The sequence below is a fragment of the Pelmatolapia mariae genome, linkage group LG9 (genome assembly GCF_036321145.2).
Source record: "Pelmatolapia mariae isolate MD_Pm_ZW linkage group LG9, Pm_UMD_F_2, whole genome shotgun sequence".
Classification (NCBI taxonomy): domain Eukaryota; kingdom Metazoa; phylum Chordata; class Actinopteri; order Cichliformes; family Cichlidae; genus Pelmatolapia; species Pelmatolapia mariae.
Window position 1 is genome coordinate 31,527,862 of NC_086235.1, and position 25,374 is coordinate 31,553,235.

The 25,374-nt window shown below is 41.6% G+C and overlaps 2 protein-coding genes across 4 annotated transcripts; one reads left to right on the top strand and one right to left on the bottom strand.

Moving 5' to 3' along the window:
* Positions 1-1,186: 1,186 nt before the first annotated feature.
* On the bottom strand, positions 1,187-13,301 carry mtpap (mitochondrial poly(A) polymerase). Its single transcript, XM_063484327.1, has 9 exons — positions 13,121-13,301; positions 12,218-12,384; positions 11,888-12,121; positions 11,567-11,791; positions 9,736-9,947; positions 8,321-8,547; positions 5,810-5,902; positions 5,639-5,712; positions 1,187-2,321 (listed from the first exon to the last, which is right to left on the bottom strand). Exons 1-9 carry the CDS (start codon positions 13,299-13,301, stop codon positions 1,977-1,979), a joined length of 1,758 nt encoding a protein of 585 aa, XP_063340397.1. The 3' UTR covers positions 1,187-1,976.
* A 276-nt stretch (positions 13,302-13,577) lies between these two features.
* Positions 13,578-20,902, top strand: map3k8 (mitogen-activated protein kinase kinase kinase 8). Of its 3 annotated transcripts, none has more exons than XM_063483754.1 (8): positions 13,578-13,651; positions 14,405-14,767; positions 14,903-15,073; positions 16,477-16,738; positions 17,479-17,585; positions 18,471-18,623; positions 19,786-20,032; positions 20,124-20,902. In XM_063483754.1, exons 2-8 carry the CDS (start codon positions 14,405-14,407, stop codon positions 20,246-20,248), a joined length of 1,428 nt encoding a protein of 475 aa, XP_063339824.1. In that variant the 5' UTR covers positions 13,578-13,651; the 3' UTR covers positions 20,249-20,902. The 3 variants fall into 3 exon arrangements, with proteins under 3 accessions (XP_063339824.1, XP_063339822.1, XP_063339823.1); XM_063483752.1 differs by lacking the exon at positions 13,578-13,651 and adding an exon at positions 13,668-13,796; XM_063483753.1 differs by lacking the exon at positions 13,578-13,651 and adding an exon at positions 13,677-13,800.
* The last annotated feature ends 4,472 nt before the right edge of the window (positions 20,903-25,374 follow it).

The following is a 25,374-nucleotide window of genomic DNA, read 5'->3' on the forward strand; positions in this document are numbered from 1 at the left end:
TTATACATATGGAAAATGCGTCCCATTTTTGTAGTTGTTTTACAATTCAATTTTTAGCACTTCAAATCAATTTGTGTAAAATCAAAAAATAAGTGAAAGAAAGACATAAAAGTTTTATAGAGGATTACATTTTTATAGGTTAAGAACTGGTTAACTTACAGCTTTCCTGAAGTGGAAGTAGATTCAGGTTCCCCAGCTTTTGCTGATTATGAAATCCTCTGTATGAAAGTGAGATCAAACTGTCCCTGAACTTCTTGTATAAACCACTCCAAAAAATGAAGGGAACCGTCGATAATCACAGTATTGAACAAAGGCCAAAGTTCTCTGGCGATGCTCTTCCTGTTCTTTCTCACAAAAAGCAGAAGATACTGGTTCTGCCAAGTTGACCTTGAATCCATCTTGCCTTATGCAACAGTCCATCTTTTGGTATGTTCTTCACACTCACACACTAAAATACCTGTTCCACCTGAATGGACTACAGGTATCGGGTCTTGCTAATAGAACTTCATCAATCACATGAGACAAGGACAGCTGTCATCTGTGTGTGTGGGAAGATGCCATCCGGTCCTTATTACCAAACAGAAACAGAAAAATTAGTCAGGAGGGATAAGAAGACAGCAATGGTCTGTGGTCACCACTTGCAGAACCATTCCCTTTTGGGGGATTGCCTTGTTGTTGCCTCTCGAGTACACCTGTTGTCACTTTTACTTGCAATAAAGCAGATGAAACTGATTCACAGTGGGTTATGCTTCCTAACAGAACAGATTGATATCCCTTAAGTTTAAGTGACTTTGTGTTATACTGTGATAATTGAGGGTTCCTTTATATTTAAGCTGGGTATCTTACGACAATACTGTCCTAAAAGTTGTGCTTTATGTTGCTGTCAGAATGACATAAAGTACACTTCAGTAACAACTCAAAGTTGAAGTGTTCCAAAATTGTGTTTAGTGGTTATGTAGTGTTAGAGATAGAATAGCATGAACTTTTTTTTAGCATTACCTGCAGTTACAAAGTAAATAGGAAGCAAAGCTATTATTGCTCAAAGGTTATTAGCTGTAATGCAATATTTGCAGTAAAAGCACACAAAGTAGATCAAATTTTACTGTTATAAATCTGTATCAGATAAATCTGATACAGTTTTTACCACTAAACCTGTAAAAATCAGATATAAAAGCTGTTTATATAAAGTTTATTCTTTCTCCAACTACCAATGGTACTACTTCTGTAACAGTTCTAACAGAGTCAAGTGTTTGTCCCACTTTGCTGCTTTAATTACACTTGAAATTATATATTTTCAGATAAAAACACACACACACACACACACACACACACACACCCTTCTCACGTCTCAAAAAAAAAAGAATAAAAAAAGATCATACTGCTTGGAAAAACTGAAATTTTAGAATTTATTTTATCAGACAAGGATAATTTTAAAACGTATGAAATTTCTTTCCATGGTTATTTAGTATTTATGATTCTGATGTATTTTGCTACACTTCTGCTGCCTTTACTCGTGTTGGGGCTCCATAAGTGTAACAAGTGTATACAGTTTTTAGTAAAACCTTAATTATTCCGTCCATATTGTAACTGTATGCATAATGATTTAGCCTGAAGTGTAAACAGATGGTGTCTGTGCTGATGCTGTTAACAGTGATGTACATGATAATGAATCAAATTAACCTGTGAAACACTGAGCTACGAAACGAGCATCAGGCCAGACTGAATTACACAGTATTGTCTTTAATCATAACAGAGTGGGAAAGTCTACAGTCTACAGCCTACATGGCCAAGACTCCCTTATTTCAGGTCCCAAAACATATGCACTTATAGGTCTCACTAACACCCTCCAGTGTCCATGTTTGGAACTACAGTCCAGTTCCTGGAGCCTCTTCTCTCACCTTCACGGTGAAGCATCACACAGCAACACTGAGGAGGTTGAAGTCCTGACAAGAGAGTGGAGACATGGAAGAGTCCTTCTAGCTCTTCTTTAGTTGATTTTTATTTTTTAATGATTCTAGCAAGCCCTTGATCCTTTCACTGGCCGGCTCCCTCCTCCTTTTCTTGCGACTTTTAATCCCTGCGACCTGCGAAGGCAGAAGGAGGGTAGCGAGTCCCCAAGGTGTGGGTGCACCTTCGCCTCCCGCACCACCACCTCTTGGTGTGCTGGTTTCACTCTGCTGGAGCAGCCAGGCGCTCTCCTGACACAAAGCCACGAATCGGTCGAGTTGGCTGGCGTTGACGTTCTTGCTGACGTTTAAAGAGGTTTCAAACGGGTTCTGGATGTGCAGCGGGGCCACCTCTGGCTTGTTCTGCTCTTTGCCCTGGAGGGAGAGGGAAGGGGACAAGGCAGGTTGAAAACACATTCGTGAGCAGCAGCAGCTGTAAGTGTAGACCTTCGTGTCCTGTGCGTCATGGTCCATCAATCTCGTTGGTCATGGACTCAGCCCTTTGCTGCTCTATCTGGGGCACACATAGCTGAGTAGAACACCTCTCTGCAGGGTAGCAGATGAAGAAGGGAAATGGACATGTCTTTTTTGACTTGGGGAAATGAGCAGAGTTTTCTGAATTTACCCAAAAAAAGAAGGAAAAAAATTAGCTTAGCCTGAAATAAAAAAAAAACATACATGGTCTGTATCTGTCCAAATGCCGTGGCCATCAAATAAAGTATCAAAATGTGGGTCAGAGGGAAGTCAAGAAGCTTCCGTGGTACTTTGCATGCTGTATCCTGCATAATGCCTGACAGTAAAGGCACATGGGGATAAAGGACGGGCAGGAAGGATTAAAGATGGCAACATAAAGCCATCAGTCAGAAAAGGGGAGTGAAGCGGAGAATTGTAGCACAGTAAAGCAGATTTATGGTGGTTGCTCCACTGTTGAAAGCCTATAGGCAAGGGTCACAACCACAGTCTACCTGAAAGCTTCCTGTGCTGTAGGGAGGCTATGTCAAACTTCACATTAGTCTCATATATTAAGCTGGGGTCTCTCTTTCCCACGGGTATCGATTCATTAAACTCTAAGCACTAGCAAAATCGCTGCATCTCATATACTGTGCCATCAAAGCATGAAGAGCTACTTTATCAACAAAATTTCTACTGGGAAGAGTAATAGGGAGTAAGAGGCATATTATTCAGCACTGAACATTTTAAGCAGTAGGTTAATTAACTATCGCATATAGACAGAGAGGAAAAATTAGCCCCAAAAACTCCCAACGATGAAACAGTGTGACTTCCATCGAGGATGTTCCCTGGTTGCCAGTAGAAAGTATTACGCAGGCATAAACAGGCACATCAGGATAAATGTGGATATAAAAAGAACAAATATGCATTTGTTTGCACTTAATGTGACAGACCTCCTAATTGGGATCTAAAGCTCAAGGGCGCCAGGCTCCTGTGGGGCCGGCATCAATCACATGAGACGAGGACAGCTGTCATCTGTGTGTGTGGGAAGACGCCATCCAGCAAACACGGTCTTTATTACCAGCAGATTTCCCTGCCGGAGCTCAGCTGGGTGCAAGAGTTGAAAGAAGGCTGAACTTCTCTCTGTGTGCGTTTTAAGTTTTATTCCAGTTCCTTAGGTGTGAGGATTTGGACTAACACAGACACTGGACTGACTTTAAAACCATATTAATTTTTTGTCACATTAGCATGTAGATGTGGGAATCCCCCGACATCATATGATATGATATTCTCAAAATACTTCACACACAATACAATATTATTGTATTGCAATAACTACAAATGATGCCCTTAAAGCTAAACTTTGTCACTATCTATTTTATCCACTAAGATACTGCTCTGCTTGGAGAATGCACTCCTACTGTGGTTATAACTACCCACTGACATGGTTTTTATGCTTTTTTGTTGAGAAAGAAGCTAAAGAAGGACTCTGTAGCATAGTAGTAGAGATGAGGACTGCTGAAGAAGCATAGCCGTCTGTCTGATGGATGCATGCGTAGTGCATCAGTTGCTAAAACAAAACAAAAAAACAAAAAACGGCAGATGCTACAGAATTTACATCACAATCAGAAACTGACATAATCACGGAAACTGTAACACTGGAATAAATGACTGCGAGGATGCACAGCTCAATTAAACGATGTTAAAACTACCTGCATACAGTTATGCCAAATGTATATGTATGTGTGTGTGTGTGTGTGTGTGTGTGTGTGTGTGTGTGTGCCCCACCATAACTCTGCAATGACTGTGCAGTACTGCAGAGGCGAGATCCACTAATAAATCCAAACCCACACTGAAGGACTCCAGTTGAGCCTTTTTACGACATATACAGCAATGCTGACAGTATATCAGAACACTCTGAGCCATCGCGGCTGTTTTTCAGTTTAACAGTCCAGCTTCATTCAAACGTTCCTTTGGACAGGAGCCTCAGTGTGTTTAGAAAACTTGATTTGAAGTCTAAATGGCAGCTTTGAAGTAGAGGGCTTTTTGCCTTGTCCAAAATGTTTTACAAGCGTTTGTCAGTCTAAAAGTTTTGCTGTAGCTTTGACCGCTCTTTGCTGATTTTAGATTTTAAACTGGAGCTCCCACTTAATTCACATTTGCTCCCTTTTGAATGTGAGGAATTTTCTAGATATCTATTTATTTATTCATGCAGTTGGCATGGAGAGAAAAAAAAAAAGCACAGGAAGCGATTGTTGGTCTCATTATTATTTCATTAGCAGAGGGAGAAATCCTTTGTACTGACTGATACAACATGAGTAGAACTTCCTAAGCAACTCAAAAATCAGCTTGTTTGCAGCATTTCCTAAATTATGCAGCTGACTTTTCTCTTTGTAGAATATGGTTCTTTTTTTTCCAGCTCTCAGAAGTGGACATATACATGGATCTGTTATGTCTGCTAATCACTGGCCATTGGTGCAAACCCCTCAGATCATCCTTTGTCTGCCCCTCCCAGACAAGAGGTTGAAACATCAGGAGGCGGGGCTTGTTCTCACAGATGACCATGTCATATCCACTCTCTATAAGACCACACAGATCACACAGCAGAAAATCTGCGTGAAACCGAGCATTTAGAGCAAACTGAAGCTTTTGGCATGCAAGGATTTCCTGTACTTTCAATTGAATATGATTCATATTTATTTTCAATAATTGTAACAGTTGTGTCACTCCTTAAAATTTTGTCCGTGTTTAATACCATCCACAATACTTGTATGCCAGAAAGTATACGTCCAGCTTAACCTGTCTCTGCACATTTAAGCTCGTACTGCTGCAGTTTTTAAATTCATTTGTCACCATTTGCTTTATTTTCTGCCATATAATGCTATAGTGGTAGCATTGATATTCTAATAAAACATGGTAAAACTTTCAAATAATGAGGTCAGTGTATGTACAAGTAATCCCTGAGAGATAAAACCTCAAGCTTTGCTCTTGCATAGCAGCATGCTGTATAAACCTTCTGTTTGAGAGGTGCAGCCAATCAGAAGCAAGGTGGCTCCAAGGAAGGGAGACTAAAGCAAAAACAGGCTTAGTTAATTATTTTGATCTGTGAATCATGCAAAACAACTCCAGGAATGAAAATATGGGCAGGTGCAAATGAGCAAAGTAGGTTGCCGTTAACAGGTACACCCCCTTCAACTGGCACCAAACTATGACCTAAGGCAGTTCTGGATAATCATGCTCACCTTTCTGATATTTATGGACATCCGGCTGAATGGGAAGGTGGCGTAGAACTCGAAGAACTCGCCCAGCAGTTGCTCTAAAGCAAAGATAGAAAACTGGAATTAGCACAAAAGCCCGCTAACACAAATGTCACCGACATATCAAACTGTGGGGGGGCGGTCTCTTGTGCTCACCTAGCGTCTCTGTGTTGCTCTGAAGCTGGATCTTGTTGAAGTCGCTGACAAACGTGCAGTCGTTCCCCTCGATCACGCTCTTGTCCGCGGGGCCTTGTGGAGACGAGAGCAGGGATACAAGGTAAAACGTCTGCCTTTACACGCCTGCGACGGCCATAAACAAGACACAGATGGATGGAGTCACGCGCTCGTGGCCAGAAAACAAGAAAGCAAGGGGAGAGCAGGCACACGTGATAAACAAAAAACAAAAAAAGAACAAAGACAGCATGTATCATGTCCTTCCTTGGCTGGTTTACATCTTTAACCGTGCCCTTGTCGAGTCTCCTTCACCACCATGAGGCTGGTGTGTGTGTGTGTGTGAGTATGTTAGTGTGTTATACTGCTGTTTAAATAACTGCCTGGAAGCGCACATGTGTGTGTGTGCGTCTAGAGGAGGTGGGTCATTGACCTTCCCAGAGTGATGGGCCTTTTATTGTCCTGTAAGCACTCTGTGTGATAGAGTCTGCGCTAAATGGTGTGCCGAGGAGGAAGAGGAAGGAGAGGAGGGGAGGAGGTGAGGTTAGATTGCTTTTGGAAGGCAATTATCAGGCAGCCAAGGTGACAGAAAGAGGGGCAGAGGGAGGCGAGTGGACTCGCGGGCAGATTGGTGTGACGGCAGTTCTATTAGAAAAGGACACTGGGTTAAACATTCCTAACACATATATACACGGTAATAAGATGGATGGCTGGAAGGCTTTCCCAGGATGCTGTGTATTAAATAAAACAAGTGAACAGTCTCCAGGGCTGTAGATGAAGGATGTGTGTTGTACTCAGTGTTGCTGGGTCACACCTGACATTGAAATGCTGCTCTTGGCTACAGTTAAATTTGAAAGTCATGGACACAGCAAAGGTGCATTGAACACAATTATGCTGCATGGCAATGGCACCTATGCTCAGGCTGAGGACCCCACAAGGACAACGCCTCTCTTTATCTGAAGTGGGCACCAGCAGGTGGACCAATACTTAACAAGTCATCAAGCTTGGTTTACCAGATCAGCTTGATTGTGATATGGTTGTGCCCTGTCTGCTAAAGAATACATACATTAGCAGATAACTGGGCTTTGTCTATGACCTGGAAAAAGCAAGTGTTTTAGCATGTCTTGCAAAGGCAGCTGCTGGTCCCTGCCAGGCCGAGGGGACCTCTGCCATGGGAGAAAAGGTCTGGAAAGCAATGGGTCTGCATGCTGCAGAATCCAACACATACCTCAGTCACTGAAAGCAGCAGTAACAGGACACCATTAATTATCCCTCCACAAGTTCAAAAGGTCCAATCTAGACCACCGGGTGGCTTCACAAGTGTGAAAGCTGCAATAAAGATATTAGGACCCTCAGTGGTGAGTGGATGCCAGGATTACTACAAAGGCATAAAAACGTGTGGAAAGAAAAAATCGTTTGAATTGTTTGATGTCATTTAAAAGACACTGTTTAAACTGCAGTTGTTTCAACAACATCTCGTGTTGTTCATCACTTCTTTTGTAAATAGATGGTTCATTAGAGGTGAACAAATAGTCACTGGAGATGTTATGAGAGAAGGATCGGGAATTCCATGACAGCAAAAATGGTGCTAGAAGTACAACGTCCGTGAATGAAGTCAGTGAATTTTTCAAGCTGTTTTAATCCAATTTAACTGGAGATTCCATGTATGCATTTCTATAAACAAATAAAGCTCAAAGTGTCCAGAGGTGCTTAAACATGGTTACAAACAGAAAAGACTTTCCCCTTGCTTTCCCGGAGAAAATCACCCCAACCAGCTGTAAATGAGAATTCTTGTTACTTCCAAATTGTGTTATTTGCTTACTGAATTCAGCAAAATTTTACAATTTGGTGCTTTTCTTGCTTTTATTTGCCAGGAAACACAATATTCAGGGAGTGGGGACTGCTGCTCTTACTTTGTTCACCTCCTCCCTGCTGCGTGAATTTTACTCTGACTCAGTTAATTGGAACCTTTTCACACGTGCACTGGGACTGTCCTCAAAGCAGGTATCTTACACTGAAAATCTAACTTCCTTAACACCAAAAGTTTTTGTTGAATCATTTATGACATTTTTCATTTCTAAGTAACTAATTGACCAAGGTATATTTGTGAGTGTGACTACAGCTGTACAGAGAAAACCCCCACCCCACACTGCCGCTAGTGTACTCGGTGGTTGCATTTTATATTTTAGGGAACAGTTAGTAAGCAACGTGTGAAGAAAAAAAAGGCATTATTAATTTATGAACTTCTTGTTTTTTGCCCGACACTTAAATAAGAAAAATGTTTTCTAATGAACGCGTGTTTGCTTAAGATTGGAAAGTACACTGTTTTTGAAGCATGAAGAACGAGACTGTTGTGTTGGGCTGTGAAATGCTACGCTTAGAATGATTGTTAAGAATAGAAAAAAGCATAACTCTTAATGTTATTAACTAAAACACTACTGAAACTTTGAAACTTATTAACAAATTCTCAGAGGGTGTGTGAGTGCTGGATGGTACCTGCGAGGTCCCGCAGGTGGTCCAGTGTGGGGATGATGGGAGGACTCCTCCTCTGCAGGAAGAACAGCACCATGACAGTGAGGGAGAAGTTGGTGATCCAGGCCCCGGGGATGCTGCTGGTGACTCCGTGAGCTCGGGCCCAGCAGCGTACAGTGAACACCAGGCTGCGCACCCGAGGGTCCAGCTCTCCATACAGGTAGAGCAACTCTGTGCTCTTCATCGCCACCCTGTGGAGAACACAAAGAGTGACATCTGAGCATACGGTGCATCCAAATAGATGCAGTTTTCACAGTCTGAGGTTCGGAGCGCTAGAGTAGGTTATCATCAAGGATGTGTCTGTGTATTTCTGCATTCATCCCTCCTTGGACCCAGATGAGTATCCCAGTTCCTGATGCTGGGAAACATTCCCACAACAATGATGCAGCCACCATCGTGCTTCACTGTAGGGCTGATTTTGACTACTTTTGTTTACTCCAGACATGACGCTCGGTATTCAAGCCAGAGAGTTAGAGAACTTTGTTTCTCATGATCTGAGAGTCCTTTAGCTGATTTCGGGCAAACTCCAGGCGGGCTGTTATGTACCTCTCACTGTCTGATTTTGGAGATTTCAAATGGAAATTTAGTAATATGGAATGGCTTTTGAAAATAAATGACACTATGTTCAATTATAAAATGCCTGCATTTTGCCTTAAATATAGAACTTGGAGATGTGTTAACAGCATTAACAGTTCAGAGAAATGGTGCAAGGGCCGACCATTACAGGTCAGAGAAACTAAATGTACCGCTGGAGAGCAGCATTCAGCTGGTCTTGGCGCCTGACTCGGCCGCTGTTCGTCTGTTTTTCTTGAATGCACGCATTCACACCTCAGGCAGGAAGGTGCTACGCTTCAATGATCTGTGAGCACGATTTAAGAAAAGTCCCCCCTCTCACAGCCACCCACAGAGGCTGGTTCAACTCCATTTCCTTAGAAACTGCAGAGTGGTTTTCTGTACGTTAGCAGGTGTGTGTGTGTGTGCGTACTTGTGTCACACACCAGCAGAGACCACAAGTCAATAACGTTGGAAGGAAAAGAAGTGAAACACAAACAAGCCCACACTTAGCCTTCGTGTTCAGTTTCACAGCGGAAAAATGCAAGACTGACCCATCGTAGCACTTCCTGCCAGAGTCTGGTTTCTGTCTGGGAGCTTTTATAACGCAAGCGTGGCCAAAAATGGTATTATGGGTAACGTAAAAAGAGCAGTTTCTGTGAAGCAAGAGAACTGTGACCAAGTCAAATCTGACATTTCATGATGTGGAACTTTGACTTTTTTTTACACTTACATATTTGTTGTAAGAACACTGCAACACCAGAACTACATCAAAGAACCCTTCACATCGTTCCACTGACGTCAGAACATCTGCGCTGACTGAGTACCTGTTGTTGGCTGTGAGGTCACACTGAAAGCCAGACGGCTGGTGGGCGAAACGGACCAGAGGGCACCGTGCGTTGAGAATTTTCTGTACCCCCACGCAGCCGGGCCCAAACTGGTCGACGCACTCCCCAATCACAGACAGGATGCTCTGAGTAACGGCTCGCTCTGAATTGGCCCGCTTCATCTGGTACTCCAGGGAGAGGCCTGACTTAGGCTGCACACACAGGGAGGAATCAGATATGTTTAAACTTTCATTTTTCAATTGTTTTGTCCTAAGAAACCATGAGGCATACAGTTGTTATTTTCATTTGATCCTATAGTATCTCCACACCTTTCTGTCTTATGACATGTAAATAAAATATTCACTTAATACATGTTTCAGGGTGACTCTCTTCTATGTCAAGTTGATATCTGTGGTCATTCTAGTTGAGCTGCCAGTTAACCGTTACATTACTGCAAGTGCATTCATAGCTTTCAAACAAACTAAAGACAGACACATGCACATCAGCTGTCTGAAAGTCAGACCAACACATCAGCATTTTTAGTCTGGAGATAGTGGGGATCTAGCAGATGGCAAAAAGAAAGAAGCAACCACTTTTGCACCACTTTGTTTGGTTTTATGCAAAGGATTTCTGGGTAGTGCGTCGCTGTGGGGTGATATCAGGAGATAAATCAATATGTGAGGGCAATTTTTATATACATGTATAGGTGGTTTCAAACATATGTGCCATGAGCCAAACATACCCTGCAAAAGGGTTCAATGCAGGCCACTGGATGCATTTTTAAGTAAGACCTACACAACAAGAACCCCTGCTGCACAGAGGCATTCTTTTGGAATAAAAACAACCAGAAAGAGGATAAACTGCGGCATATTTTTCAAATTGCTCCTACTTTTTATGAGCCATCTGTGATGTTTCGTTATATGAATATACTTCAAAAAGTGCTTCACGGGAATTTTTTTATATGCTGCTATTTAATGGGTTTACTGGTCTAGCTCATTTGAGATCAACTTGGACAGCATGTTGCCCATTAACTTAAATAAGTTTGATAACTCTGTCACATGTTTTATTGCTCCCTCAGTGCCACTGGATAATAAAATGAAATTGGTTCAAGTGTGATTGTGGTGGCAAATCTGCAATTGCTGGCAGAGGCACTTAAAAAAGTCTAAAAATACTAACCTAATTTCCTATAACGGTGAAGGTAGACAAGTGCAAATGCCTGCAGCCAAGCATTCAAAGCAATGGAAAGTGAACAAGAGAGGTGAAGAACAGAGTGCAGGCAGGGTGAGTGGGTGGAAATGAGTGTCAGGGGCGACTTATGACAGTAGGAAAGCAAGACTGAAAGGGAAGGTTTATGAGCGGGTCGTGAAACCATCTATGATGTGTGGCTTGAAGACAGTAGCACTGACAATAAACACAGAAGGCAGAGCTTACAGGTGGTGGAGATGGTGATGCTAAGATTTTCAATATATTAGAAATGAGTACATCAGAGAGACAGCTATGATTAAGCATTTTAGAGACAAAGTGAACAGAAAAAGAGGAAGACCACAGACAGGATTCATGGATGACAGAGGAGGACGTTAAGGTCACATAGAAGCGGATGATCTGCTGTGTAGACCCCCAAAGGGAGCCGAAAGAAGCAAAAGAAGAACGTGGTTCTTTCATATACCTTTTTTTTGTGTCAGAGACAACAAAACAAACCAAAAGAGTAGTTAGTTTAGATGCAGATAAAATGTTTAAAAGGAAAGCTACCTCACAACTCACAAGGAAATCACTGCAAACTGTTTGCCAATAAATCTAATATTTTCTAAAGAAACCTAAAAAGCCTCATTACCAGTTTCACATTGCGTCCACTGATGCTGTCCAGATCCAGCAACATGTCCAGGTCACAGCCAAGCTTTCCAAAGCCATTCACTGATGAGCCAAAGGGTTTGATGGTGCATTCTGGAAAATAAGCGGTAGCAATATCCTTGAGCAGGGAACAGACGAGGAAACGCAGCCTGCTGTTCTCCTCTGTGAGTTGATAGGCTTCAGTTAAGGAGCTTATCTGCTTGTCTATCTGAGGGAAACCAGGAAATGGGAAACATCCAAATCAATCAACTTCAAACAAGACTTAAAATGTAAGTATAACTTTTGATGTGATAAGTCAACATACACTCTCTTCTCTGGAAAGTCTCTTTATTAGCTCATTGATGGGAATAGTGGTCTGAGGTTGGCACTGCCGGCCTGACACTTGGTTTGATGAGTCCACTGAGCCGAGGTTTCTGAGTGACAACAGTCTGGATTTGAAAGGCACTGCGGATTCGTGGCTGCCACCAGGAATTGCCACCCCTTCAAGTAAAGACGTGACACTTTCCTGGTTGGCAAACTCCACTACAGCATACACTCCCTGGAGAATTACACAATATCATAATTGTAACACAATTCCAACAAGGTGGTGAGGTAGCAGTACTTGCTTATCAGAAGAGGTTGGTCTTTTACTCACATAGCTTTCATAAAAGAAGTATTTATTGATTTCTCCATGTTTTGATAAATACTTGAGGAACTTTTTCTCATTGGTACTGGACTGACAGCTGATGAGAACGGACCTCTCTGCTTGCTCTCGTCTCTCCATGTGGAGAGTGTGCAGAGACTTCCTTCCATTCTTTTCATCTGACAACAGAGAAGAAGCCATCCAACAAGTCAAGTTTTTTTCTCTGAGAGTAAGACCTTTAAAACTGTGTAATAAGCACGCTGTTGTTAACAGACAGACGGGACAATATTAGCTGTATAAGACATTTGGGACTGGTTGGGGGTGCACAAATATATGAGCCTAACATTAGTTTCAACTTGGGTGACTGATATCAGCTTACTGGGAAATAATATGACATTTGCCGGTGACAGCAGGCAATAATTCTGTGGTGTGTCACGTCAGTTTTGCACTGATAAACGTTCAAAGACTGGGATGCACCAAATTGATAATAAAATGCAAAAAATGTGATGTATCGTCGGTTAAGTTCTAGTTTTCATTGTTCAATTGTCCCAGAACATGTCAACAAACCTCATTTAAAAAACTGCCAGTTTTACAGTGGGGCTTTCTATGTAAATATACACGTCCCACAAATGACAGGTACAAGCTCAAAACGTTCTATATAATAAAAATTTAGCCGAAAAAGAGTTATCGCGTTGTTATCGTTAACAGTCACAGTGCCGAATTTTACGTATGACCCAGTGATTTCTTACGGGTCACATATTGTGTAAAACGCACAACACACTTAGAGTTACGGCCTTCACCAACAAAAATATAACGTTTCTCAGGGGAGTTTGGAATGGTGCTCACTCGACATCACACGGCGGTGTATTAGGGCTAGCCTAAAGGCCAGCTTCTTTTCTAGGCTTAATTACTAACCACTTTCGTCACTTCGAGTGGCCTCAGCTCGGGCAATAACGACGTCTGTTCCTATACTTCTGTGAAGAAACGCGTCGGTTTTCTGTAGGCACTTCGCGAGGCTGGCCCTTCCTCTCATATGTAACCTGCACACAGCAAAGGAGGACGCCATTGTTTTTCGGAATGAAGCGCAAATGCGCATGCGGCTGGTCCTGTCTACGGCAACCTAGAGATACCAGAAAAGACACTTTCTAGTGTTTAAAAAACTATCATCCGATTTCTTTGGGCTGAGTCTGTAACGTCTTTTAAAGGTATCAAATTTGAAATTGAATTAAAATTTGTTTTTATTTTATTTACTACGAATAAGCTTCAGTGTTGGTGATATATTATGCATCGTACATTAAACGAGACACGTCTCCCGATAGGAAAGCACCCAACAGTCCTGAAAGCTTTTCGGTTTTTTTGAGTTTTTTCATTTGAGGAAACAAGAAAAGGGAAAACGAAACCTACAAAGACAGCGAGAGAGGGCTGCTGGCAGCTGACACTAAAGAGGTACTCCACCTCCACAGACACGCCACACTTCCTGTGTTTACTTCGTTCTAAACACAATCCACGGAGCTTCATACATCAGACAGTCTGCGGGGCGCCACAATGAAGACACGACGGTGCGCTTAAGCTTCCGACTCAATTTCATAAGGCAGGTAACGCGTGGTTTCTGTCACTCAAATAAGTAACTCCTGTTATTTAGCGAAACTCTATTTTTTCTTTAAGCAGCTGACTATTTGGCAGATAGCTAGTTTTAGCTCTACAGCTACTGTTTTTTGTTTGTTTGTTTGTTTTATTTTTCTAGGCACCTATTCTAAATTTGCATGTTTGGATCGTAATACGGTTTATTTTTTATGTATTTATTTCAAACGTTGCATGGAATTTGCATTAATGCACATGTGTATGATTTGCATCGGGTAATGTGAGCTGAACTCTTTATCGCGGCATCATAATGCTAATAATAGTTATAATAATGGGCAGTTGTTGTTTTATAGATGTATAATAAGGTTCAAGCTTTCCTGGGGGGGCTTCCCAGCTTTACTGCGAAACTCCCTTCTTTTGCTTGGAAAACAGCCCTGTGAAGCCCCTCCCAGCTGTGTGTTCAGCCAGCTGTATCAAAGCTTCACTTCTTAAGTGTAGTTTCACTGCACGTCCTGCTCCCCACGTGAACCTTCCCAGTCATGAACGATCCGCTCGCTTATACAATTCAAGTCAGCACGGAAACAGTCCCCACACTGACCTCCTGATGTTTGATTTTAGATGGAGCTGGACAAACGGAGCATTAACATGGATTACAAATATGACACGGGAATAGAACTGCTCTTGGCTCACATGAATTTAGAGGACATTATTAACGCTGCAGAGACTCTATATCGGCTCGAGGAAGAGGAGGAAGAAGAAACCTTGTCGCTGGAAGACGAAGAAGGACTTTCCCAGGAGGAGATGGATGAGAATGAGGAGGCAGGGGAGGTGGTGGTTTTGGGGAGTGAGCAGAAGGACTACGCTAATGGAGTTCGATATGGGACTGTGACAGAGGTCCTGTCCTTTGTCAACCTCCTGTCCAGCATGCAGACGGCAGCCTTGCCAAACCTGCCAGAGGAAATGGGAGTCCTCCTAAATAAGGTGAGAATCTTGTTGTTTTTTCTTTTTTTAATCTCCAACGTAACCTGAATGTTTAGTTGATGTGGTCAGCCTAGAAAAACTTGCATAATTTTCTTTTTTTTTTTTCCTTCCTAAAAACAAATCTTGTTTTTGTAGAAGGACATGGCTGTGAAAAAAGGCCGCTACCAGATTAACATGGACGTGCTCCTGTTTCCATGGAAATTGACCTACAAGAATCATGGGTCTGGCCTCGTGCCTAAGGGCTCATTTGGGAAAGTCCACTTGGCTCAGGACACCACCACCAGGAAGAGAATGGCCTGCAAACTGGTGAGTCTTCCTGATCGGTGACTAGAAATCCCGCCTGTGCTTGACTTCTCGACAGCTCTTGACCTGCGTGCCAAATATTTAACCTGCCAAATACTGCTTGTTCACAGTCCAATTACTCCTCTGTTTGTACAAAGATTGTTGGTGCCAGCGTGACATTTGCTATGTTCACTGAGTGAAAGAGGAACAGGGTTGCTGAATGAAGAACTATTTGTTCTTGTAACAAACTTACAACATGGGCAGGGATTAATGTAAGACTGGAATTTCAACAATAACTTCCCACAGCTCCTCTGGATGTTTGTGACAGGGTCAGATTCATTAAAGACACATGTAAAAACCACACATGCTGCTTCTATCTGGGCAGATCTATGCTTGAGAAAGAGGAGGGAGGGAGGCAGCGTGCTTACGCTGTTGTATGGAAAATATTGACAAATGAGGAACGAGTACTTTCCTCTCTAGTCAGGTGTTATCGTCAGAATACTATGTTGACACAGTGTTTTTTTTTTTTTTCACGCTGCTGTGAATGTACTGCAGAGGATTTACTGGAAATAGTTTGCAATAAGGGCTTGGAGTTAGGATGTCCTTATCTGCTTAAAACAATGCCATCATCAGATAATAATTACTGAGAAAATATTTCTTTAAAGAAACAACTTTAAAATTATCACTGACAAACTAATAACAATAGATTTCTTAAAGCACAAAAAACAGGATAACAGTATGTTACTATGTCAGCTAATCTGTTAAATACAGAAAGAGTCAGTGTCCTTGTGAAGTATGTATTAAATGTATACTTTATTTGCAGAACTAACTGAGCTGAACTACCCGATTAGGCTGTCAGGGTAAAAAAAACAATAATTATAATAAAAATGAACCATTAACTGTAGTTCCTTAAATTGCCACTTGAGGCAGGGTCCAAAACTTCAGCATTTTATATGTAAGTAGCACATTTTGCTCTCACACTGTGTGGTGGTTAGCACTGTGGATTCCTGGGTTCAAATCCACCGGCCGGCTGGGGCCTTTCTGCGTGGAGTTGGGATAGGCTCCAAATAAACCACAATACAGAATTGGAAGAAGTGGAAGAAAATATATGGACAGATCTAAGTATGCATTTTACCGAGCTAGCTAGCTCTACCAATAACTGATAAATCCTCTGTGCACTGTCAAATAAAGCCACCCTAACCAATAAAAATGCAAATTGTGAAAAGTCAGTTTATTGTAACTGTAAGCAAACACTGAGCCATTTGGCCAGCAGTCCCCAGGATGTCTCATTTAGCTCATTGGCTTCATATTTAACAGTCAAATGCAATGGTGTCACCGAGCCTTTTAACTCACTCCAAGAAATAAGATGAACATGTTTCCCAAAACGGTGGGCTATTTGTGATCATGTGTCTTATCTCCCTCGCTAGATCCCCATGGAGAACTTCAAAGCCGCTGATGTAGAGTTTCAGGCCCGCTTTCGCCATGAGAACATCGCCGAGCTGTACGGCGTTCTGCTCTGGAACCAGAGCATCCACCTGTTCATGGAGGCCGGCGAAGGCGGCTCTGTGCTGGAGAAACTGGACAGCTGCGGACCGATGAGAGAGTTCGAAATCATCTGGGTGACCAAGCAAGTCCTGCGGGGCTTGGAGTACCTGCACTCGCACAACGTCATTCACCATGACATCAAACGTAAGCATAAAAGATGTGTGTCACTTACTCTTGATGGATGTGCTCCATGGTATTGAACAAGTACATAGGTTACAGGAAATTATGCAATCACAGTTTGTATCTTCTATGCGTCAAATTCAAGCCACAGACGGATATTGCTCTTGTGAATAACTCAATTCGCTGAAAAGAATGAATCAGTGAACAGCCACAAACCAAGCAGATCATAGGAATCTGATAGATTGACTGATGCTTTTTCAGTAATTCTTCAAAGGTAGCCTGGTCACAGTGACTGGTAGCTATCATGACAGATCACACAAATACGCCCTAGTTACTGCAGGTGGAGCTCAGCTGAGGAACCACAGCAGTGCTGCTGGGATCAAAGCATTCTGCAGAGCTGTCTGTCAGCCTCACTGCTTAAAGGCTTGCTGGCTGTCTGGAAATTCCAGCCTGCTTCTCATGCTCAGTCAGGGTTACAATTATGGTCCAGAGAGGCAAGTGACTTATTAAAATGACCATTCTGGCCCTCTGACAAGCTGCGGTTCTTAGCATTTCCTGCCTGCAGTCAAAATATGTAATTAAACCTTGGTGACATTTTAAGGAGAAGGATGAGTGTCTTCATGGCAATTTCCTTTGCCAAAGCCTGTGACCTACTTATCGTTTTCATGCTTAAGATCAATACAGACTCAGTGGACCTGAAACTGAAATCTTATCAGTTCAAGCACCAACGTGAATCACACCTCCTTTTTTTCATCTCTCCACAGCCAGCAACATTGTCCTGATGTCAGACAAAGCAGTCCTGGTGGACTTTGGGCTGACAGTGCAGATGACAGATGATGTATACATTCCCAGAGATCTTAGAGGAACAGAGGTAAGGAAATAAGCTGCTCCGCCTTAAAAGATGTAAGTGTAGCCCTGTAATGAATTCTGTTTTGAGTAATTGCTCTCTCCAATCAATGCTTGCTTTTCTTTTGCTGATCTGGAGCGTGTGTTGACACGTGACTCACACTAGACTTCCCTAGGGATTTTAGCAAATTAGTCCCACGACTTGTCAGCACTTGTGTGCTTTTCCAAAATGATTACAGAGTCAGTGACTGGCAAGCATTAATTTAGAGCAGTCAGTGCACTCATTGGCCTCACAGCCACTATTAATAGTTTGCTGATGCTCAGGGCTTTCAGCTCTTTAAGTTGTTTTTTTTTAGGATGAAGATTTTGCACACACCTTCTCACCCACTGGTCCTTGCTTTCCCATGCTTGTGTGTCAGTCTATATAGTTCTGTGTACATGCACCCCCGGGCCTCTCAAGTGCTTGTGGAAAGTCCCAGGGCAGACACCCAGGAGTAATAATAAGAGAGGCACATCCTGTGCGTATTTACAGGCACAGCCTGTAAATATGCTGGGCTGCTCAGGGTTACATGAACATGGGAGTGCAAGCTGGAATTTCCAGCAGAAAGACACAAAGAGATGAACTCTGGTGTGTTTACCTTTCACCCTCCAAAGGCCAACACACTTCTGCACTTCCCTTACCTTTTTTCATGCGCAGCGTGGGTCTGCAGGTTGCTTGTTTGGTTGCAGGCAGAAAACCCCTTTTACACTAACAACAGGTCACTTCCTGTTTGTTGTGTCTCGCTGACACGGAGAATTTGACTGTTGCACTGAATAAAAAGGGAACTTGTTTCTCTCTCTCTCTCTCTGCCATTCTGATCTGCAGCCATGTTAAAAGTCACCCATTAAACATCCCCCGTCTTTCTTTCAGATGTATATGAGTCCAGAGTTGGTTCTGTGTCGAGGACACAGCACCAAGACAGACATCTACAGCCTGGGCACCACCATCATTCACATGCAGACCGGTAGTCCTCCCTGGGTCAGGAGATACCCACGCACTGCATATCCATCCTACCTCTACATTGTAAGTACTGCACATGAAAATCACATCATAGGGAAATGAACGCAACCAGAATGGTTGGTGCAGATATTTGTGGTCCTCACAGGATGAATTTGTGATATTGGGGGGGAAAAAGCATGTTTGAATTTGCGCACCAGAGACGTCTGATGACCCTAAAGTTGGATGCTGATGTTTGCCTTATTTGGGAACGTCGGTATCTCTTAAGTTTCAGTGCTCTGATTTATGACCAAGTACTTTCCCATCAGCATGAGCTGACCTTTATGCTTAATGCTAGATTGCATGATAGTAAATCAGTTTGTAGATAAACTGTGAAAGGTTTCCCATGAAATAGTTATTACACAGCAAATTAGTACATCACTTAATTTTGTTTTTGTTTGTTTTCATTTCTTGATTTTTCTTTTTTCCTAAAATTGCTCTTAAAAAAACAACAACAACCCCACTGTATGCTACCTGCACCTCAGTGGCTGGTGCACACTGAATAGCATGAAAGCACTGAGTATGTTGGGCCAACACAGACCTAAAAGGAAAGAGACAATCACTCATTAGGAAAAACAACTCCTTTAGTGTTAATGTTGCTCTTTCCTAGCTGCAGGTATAAATCCTCCTTGGTTACCAATTACCATTGGAGACATATGCCTCTGTTACATGCCTCAGCAGAGACAGTCCTGTGTTGTTAGTATCCTGCGAGTCAAATAGTGACACACTTACCGCACACAACATGCTCACGCCCTTCGCAGTCAAGATTGCCAGGCGATAAAGAGGATGTTTGCAGTGGGTGACCTGTGGCTTATTTAGTCATTCACCACTGTTTCATCTAAAAGCGTTCCATTACATGGGCTCTTTCCATTTTAGCTAGTCCCATTTCTGTTTTTAAAATGATTATCAGCTTTTTTGCTCTGGCCGTTTACTCACTTCCACTTGAAACTGCCGTCATGGAGAAGTAGCATTACAGGGCAAAGTCACTTGTACGGGCTGAGCTTTGCAGCTGCTCCTTCTTCCTGTTTATTGTAACCATACTGGTTTTACAAACCACTGCTCACATAGCCACTGAAAAAAAAGGGCAGCTTCAGTTCTGCATAGCTGTTTTGTTCTCGAGTTATTTGGAAGTACTAGCTTTGTTTTTCTCTTCTTTAATGACAGTCTTGTATTATCTGTCTCCAAACAGATCCACAAGCAGGCCCCTCCTTTGGAGGACATTGCGGAGGACTGCAGCCCAGTTATGCGGTCCTTCCTGGAGCGAGCCCTAGAGAGGAACCCTGCGCTGCGGAGCTCGGCGTCTGAGCTACTAAAGGATGACGCCATCAACCCTCCCAGAGAGGATCAGCCGCGTTGCTGGAGTCTTGACTCGGCCCTGGAAGAGGCCACCCACACCTTGCTACGGCAGCAGAGCCAGCACCACGACACCACGCAGGGTAAAGCCTTTAGTGCCGAGCTCAGTTTGTTCTCTGTTATTAATAATAAGCTGGCTACTTTACGTTAACATGTACCTGGTCTTCTCTGCAGAATCCTCTCTGTACTCTGAAGGTTCTGGACACATCAGGAGGAAGGGCTCACTGTACATTGACCTCGGGGCCTTGTCAGGTTACTCTAAACTGGTGACAGGGCCCCCTTCCTCAGAGTATGGCTAACAAATGACCAGACAACACCATTTATAAGGCTGAACTGTTCTTAAGGCCACATAAATGGCTGAGACTCGTGGACAGCTATAGCCAACATGACTCGTAATGATGTAAAACAGCAAGTGTGACTTGGAATGAATGGATCCAGTTCGGCCTGAAATAGAAAACGCTGCAGGACAGTGTTTGGATGCATTGTGAATAAAAAAGCATTATACTCTACATATAATTTCCCACACTTCTTTTGTGGGATGTTTGTACTTTATTTCAGTTCGGGTTCATGGTGATAAATGCACGCTGTTTTCTTTTCTCCTAAAACCTTCTGAAAAAAGTTATTGTATCATTTGAGTTACTTAAAGTGTAAGCTGTGTCTTAAAGTATGTGTGTAAACATGTATGATGTGTAGTTCTTTTCGAACGTCCTCCTGTTAATTCCTGTGGAATATTCTTGGCAACACTGTGCTTTGCAAAATGAAGCTTCTGTGGAATGAATGCGATGAGTGATTTTTTTTTATGTTCTGTACATCCACTGAGATGAGGCATGCGCTGCTTTATACTGAAAGGGAAAAAAAGCAAGTGATTTATTTCTGTTTTCTTTTGTATTAAGTGTAAAAGTTACCCAGAGTTTTTAAAGTGTCATTCTGCAAGAAATGCAATAAACTCAACAATCCCATATGGTCTGTGTATATGTCACTGCAGCCTTAGCTTTAGCAGCTATTTGTTTTTGAAATTGCTAGGGGAGATTCCTGGAAATGCAAAGGAAACTGAAAACTCGAGTATGTCACTATGTTTCACAAAGATCCAATAAATTATACAATTAAACATTCGACAATATGTGCAATACTAGTCCAGCCTTTTCAGTCTGGACCAAAATTGAGGTCAGGGCTCTGTGCAGGCCAGTCAAGTTCTTCCACACCAAGCCTTCTCATACATACATGTCTTTATGGAGCTTGCTGTGTGCACTGAAACAGTCATGTTGGAACAGGAAGGGGCCATCCCCAAACTGTTCCCACAAAGTTGGGAAATTCTCCAAAATGTCTCAGTATGCTGAAGTATTAATAGTTCCTTTCACTGGAAGTGAGGGACTGAGCCCAACTCCTTAAAAACAACCCAACATCATTATTCCCCTCCATCAAACTCTACACTTGGTATTCTCCTGGCAATTGCCAAACCCAGGCTTATCCGTTGGATTGCCAAATGAAGAAGTACGATTCATCACTCCAGAGAACACATCTCCACTGTTCTAGAGTTCAGTGGCAGCGTGCTTTACACCATTGTATTGCTTTGCATTGCTTGGTGATATAAGGCTTGGATGCAGCTTTACATCTCTTCTGAGTTCCCAACTCTCAGAGAAAGCCCATATTTCATGCCTCGCTAAAACAAAAACATTCTGCACCCTCAATGAACATGAAGCAATCATTTTAAGTAAAATGCAACTGAAATTTGTCAAATCAAAGATTTATTTAATTTAATAATTAATCATAAAGGAAAATGTGATCAGTACAAATCAAATCTATATCAAGTAAACCAGACCAGATTCCACTGAATTTAATATTTTACATTGTAATTATGTAACAAAATTTACATGTAATTAAATAAGATAAACTCAGCATTTTGGGCACTTTACGAGTGTGTGTTTCTGCTGAAAGCAACAATAATTTACATCTGCTTTCTTTAGTATTAAGTGTAGAAATTACCAAGAGTTTTCAAAATGTCATTCTGCAATAAATGCAATGAACTCAAAAATCCCAAATTGTCTGTGTATATGTCACTGCAGCCATAACTCGTTAGCTGCTATTCATTTTTTGAACTCACTAAGGGAGATTCCTGGAAAGGTGAATGAAATTCAAAACTTGAGTATGTCAGTATGTTTCACATTCAGTCAGCTGACTGCCTCTACTTTCTTTTTCTTACAACCGTTAACTGTCACCAGTCCCACGTCTGCAGAAGGAGCTCCTGGTGCTGGGCTGACAGTTTTTTTAGAATGAGCAACAGACGGGAGGCATTACTGAGCATCAGTTTATTAAAATCATGACTGTTAGCTCTAACATTTGATACCTGAATGTTACCTGTATGTTACATCTGTACTAATGGAAAAATGCAAATAATGTGCAGAAAAAACACAAGCATTTCATCAGAGATGCAACAAATGATACAATGAAACATTTAACATCCAATGACATATATCCTTAGATCACTGTAATTAGCTCAAATATCAAGGTGGTCTACTGGAATCATGAATGTAATTCTGTTGCAACTTTTCTATTTGGCTTTTTGGGGTAAGACAACCCATTTACCAGTGAAACCTAGATTCTGATTATACCAACAGAGTTTAAATGGGCTCTAACAAACACTTCCCTCTTTTCTGCCATAGATTCTTCATGGCTTTAGCAAAGTTTCGAATAATGACATCAGCATAAGAACACATAACCCACGTGCAGAGAAGGGTAGTAACTAATTACATTTATGTAGCTACATTTACTTGAGTAACTTTTTTTTTAAAAATAACTAATTTTACTATACTATGCTTTTAACTGTTACTTGAGTAATATTCTTACTTGAGAAAAAATTCTGACTACTCTACTCAGTGTGAGTAACTTCAGGGAATGAATGATAAACACGTTTTAACCAAAAATGCATGAGACACAGACACAAACCTACAGTTGTACATAAAGTTTGTTGTTTTAATGTTATTCTATCTGCTGAGCCTGTTGTGCCATTTGGAGAAGTAAAGTAGCACCATAGGTAATATACCTACTCTGAATATTAGTTTAATAATGATTTGGAAAAGTGTTTCTTCTGCTTAGATTTATTATTTTGTAATCATGTTATTTATAGTATTTAATATTTAGTAGTATTTTTTTGCTTTTAAAATACCAAAACTTGCACGAAACTACATTTTTGTTTGTCTGATTATCTCATTTTTAAACATAAAATCAGATGCTCTGATCAGTTACTCAAGTAGGCTTTTTTACAAAAAACGTTTTTACTCTTACTTAAGTAATTTCTTGGATGGCTACTTTTTACTTTTACCTGAGTAAAACTACCATGAAGTAGTGCCACTATTACTTGATTACAATTTTGGCTACTCTACCCACCTCTGCTCACGTGAGATGAAAGGTCAGAGTTCGTACTGCTCTTATTGAGGTTCCCGTTTATTATCCTTAGCTTTTGCTTTTTCTGTGCCTCTTATTGTGAATCATACATTTTTCTTGTAAATCCTCAGTTCTTGTTTTTCTGAGTGTTAGTCTTTATTCATGTGCCTCCTTTGTTCCCCGCTACCTGCTTCTTTCATTTTGAGTTTGCTCTTGGTCCCCCTTTAGGTTTACTTCCTGTTTTATTTTGAAGGTTATGTGGCGATATTACTACCTTTTCACCTGCCTTAGCAGAACGGCACTGAAAGACTGCCGACTCTACAGAACTCCCCGACCAGGCCTTTAACTAGAACAATTCCTGTTTCAGCATTTTGCACCAACTTCCAGCAAGTTTTAGACCAGATTTTAAGATGTTTTAAAATTACTTTGAAGGTCCTTAATCACCTTGTTTCTAACTACAACTCTGCACTATCATTATCATTATTATGGCTTTTACACATTAGAAGGGTAGTGATTGATGGGGACTGCAAACCAGGAGGAGAGAGAGAATCCACCTGCAATTACAGACATGAGTGCAAATATGAACTTGCTGGACTTTATGAATGTCCAAATGCACAACAATCCATGTGATAGAGGTGGCTGGATCAATCCAAATATCGACACTTCTAACATTTCTGTACTCTAAGTTCAGTATGTAGCCCTCTGAAGTGTGTTCACTAAATTATCCTTTTATAAAAAGAAAAAACGAAATATGTAATATGCAATATGAAAAATGTCTGAACCTTTTTTGGTTGACTGTCATGTCTATTTTATTTATCCCTCATGACTCATTTAAACAACAGAAGTGAAGCCGAAGTTCTTTAGAGCGTTCACGTCCTGGGTCTCCAAAAATCCCATGTTTGAAATACATGAACAACAAAACTCAGCTGGAAGGCGTGTTTTGTTCTATTACCTTATTATTGTGGAAAATAAAAACCAAAGTGATTTAGTGCTCTTTAAAATGTGTTCAGAATTAGCAAATTGGTGTTGATTTATCCCATAAATCATGACACAATGCTCTCCCTTATAAACACTACCTCTGTAGATCATCAGTATGGGTATCAGTGTTGGTATCAGCAATACTGACCTAGTATTTACTTGTTATCAGCTTGATACCAACATGTGCACTATCCCACAGCACTAACATGCAAAACTTGTCCAAACCTTTCAGTCTGGACCAAAATTAAAAGGTGATTACAGAGTATGAAACATCAGCTTTCTCTCACTGAAACAACTCTTTTGAATTCCCAGTTGACTTTCTAACTCTCAGTTTTCCCACATTTCAGCAAATCTGATCAGATTTACCCAGCACTAATCACTCTACATGAATCACAACTGCATGACTAGAAATGCTCATGCCGCATTTTCTACAATATTTCAGCAGTAAACAGCAAAAAAAAACAAACAAAAAAAAACCCCAAACTAGCTTTTTCATTGGAAGCCTCTTCATGTGGGTTTTCCTGAATTCCCCAATCTAGCAGCTAGATCACAGAGATCAAACGTGAATCAAGTTGTAGCAAAGTTCGCCACTAGACAACTTTTATTTGTTCATATTTAGTCATGGGCAGTATCTGCTACTGAATTTGCATCAGGGAAACCCGTGTGGTGTAAAGTGTTGTGTCCTATCTGCAGCCCGGGCCCACTCTTCCTCTTTCTATAAGCGTCACATGTGAGTGGGCGGTGAACTCAGCCCAGAGACGTGCCTGTCAAGCTGAAATGAAAGTTGCAGTATTTACTGTCACGGTCACGGTTTCCACTGAGCGTTGCAGACAGATACTGCCACCTGCCGGCAGCCTTCATAAGTACTAGAACGAGATCTCGACGTGCTGCTGTAGGCTCACTGAACACTTAAAAAACTGAGGATTTCTTTCTCTTTGGTGGCCTTGTGTGCCTCCTGGTCTACTCGAGAACGTGTAATGCTGCAAGAAAGAAGCATAGACTTGATTTGCTGCCCTCTCCACGTCTGTTCCTCATATAAACTGCAAAGCTTGCAGACTTATTAGAG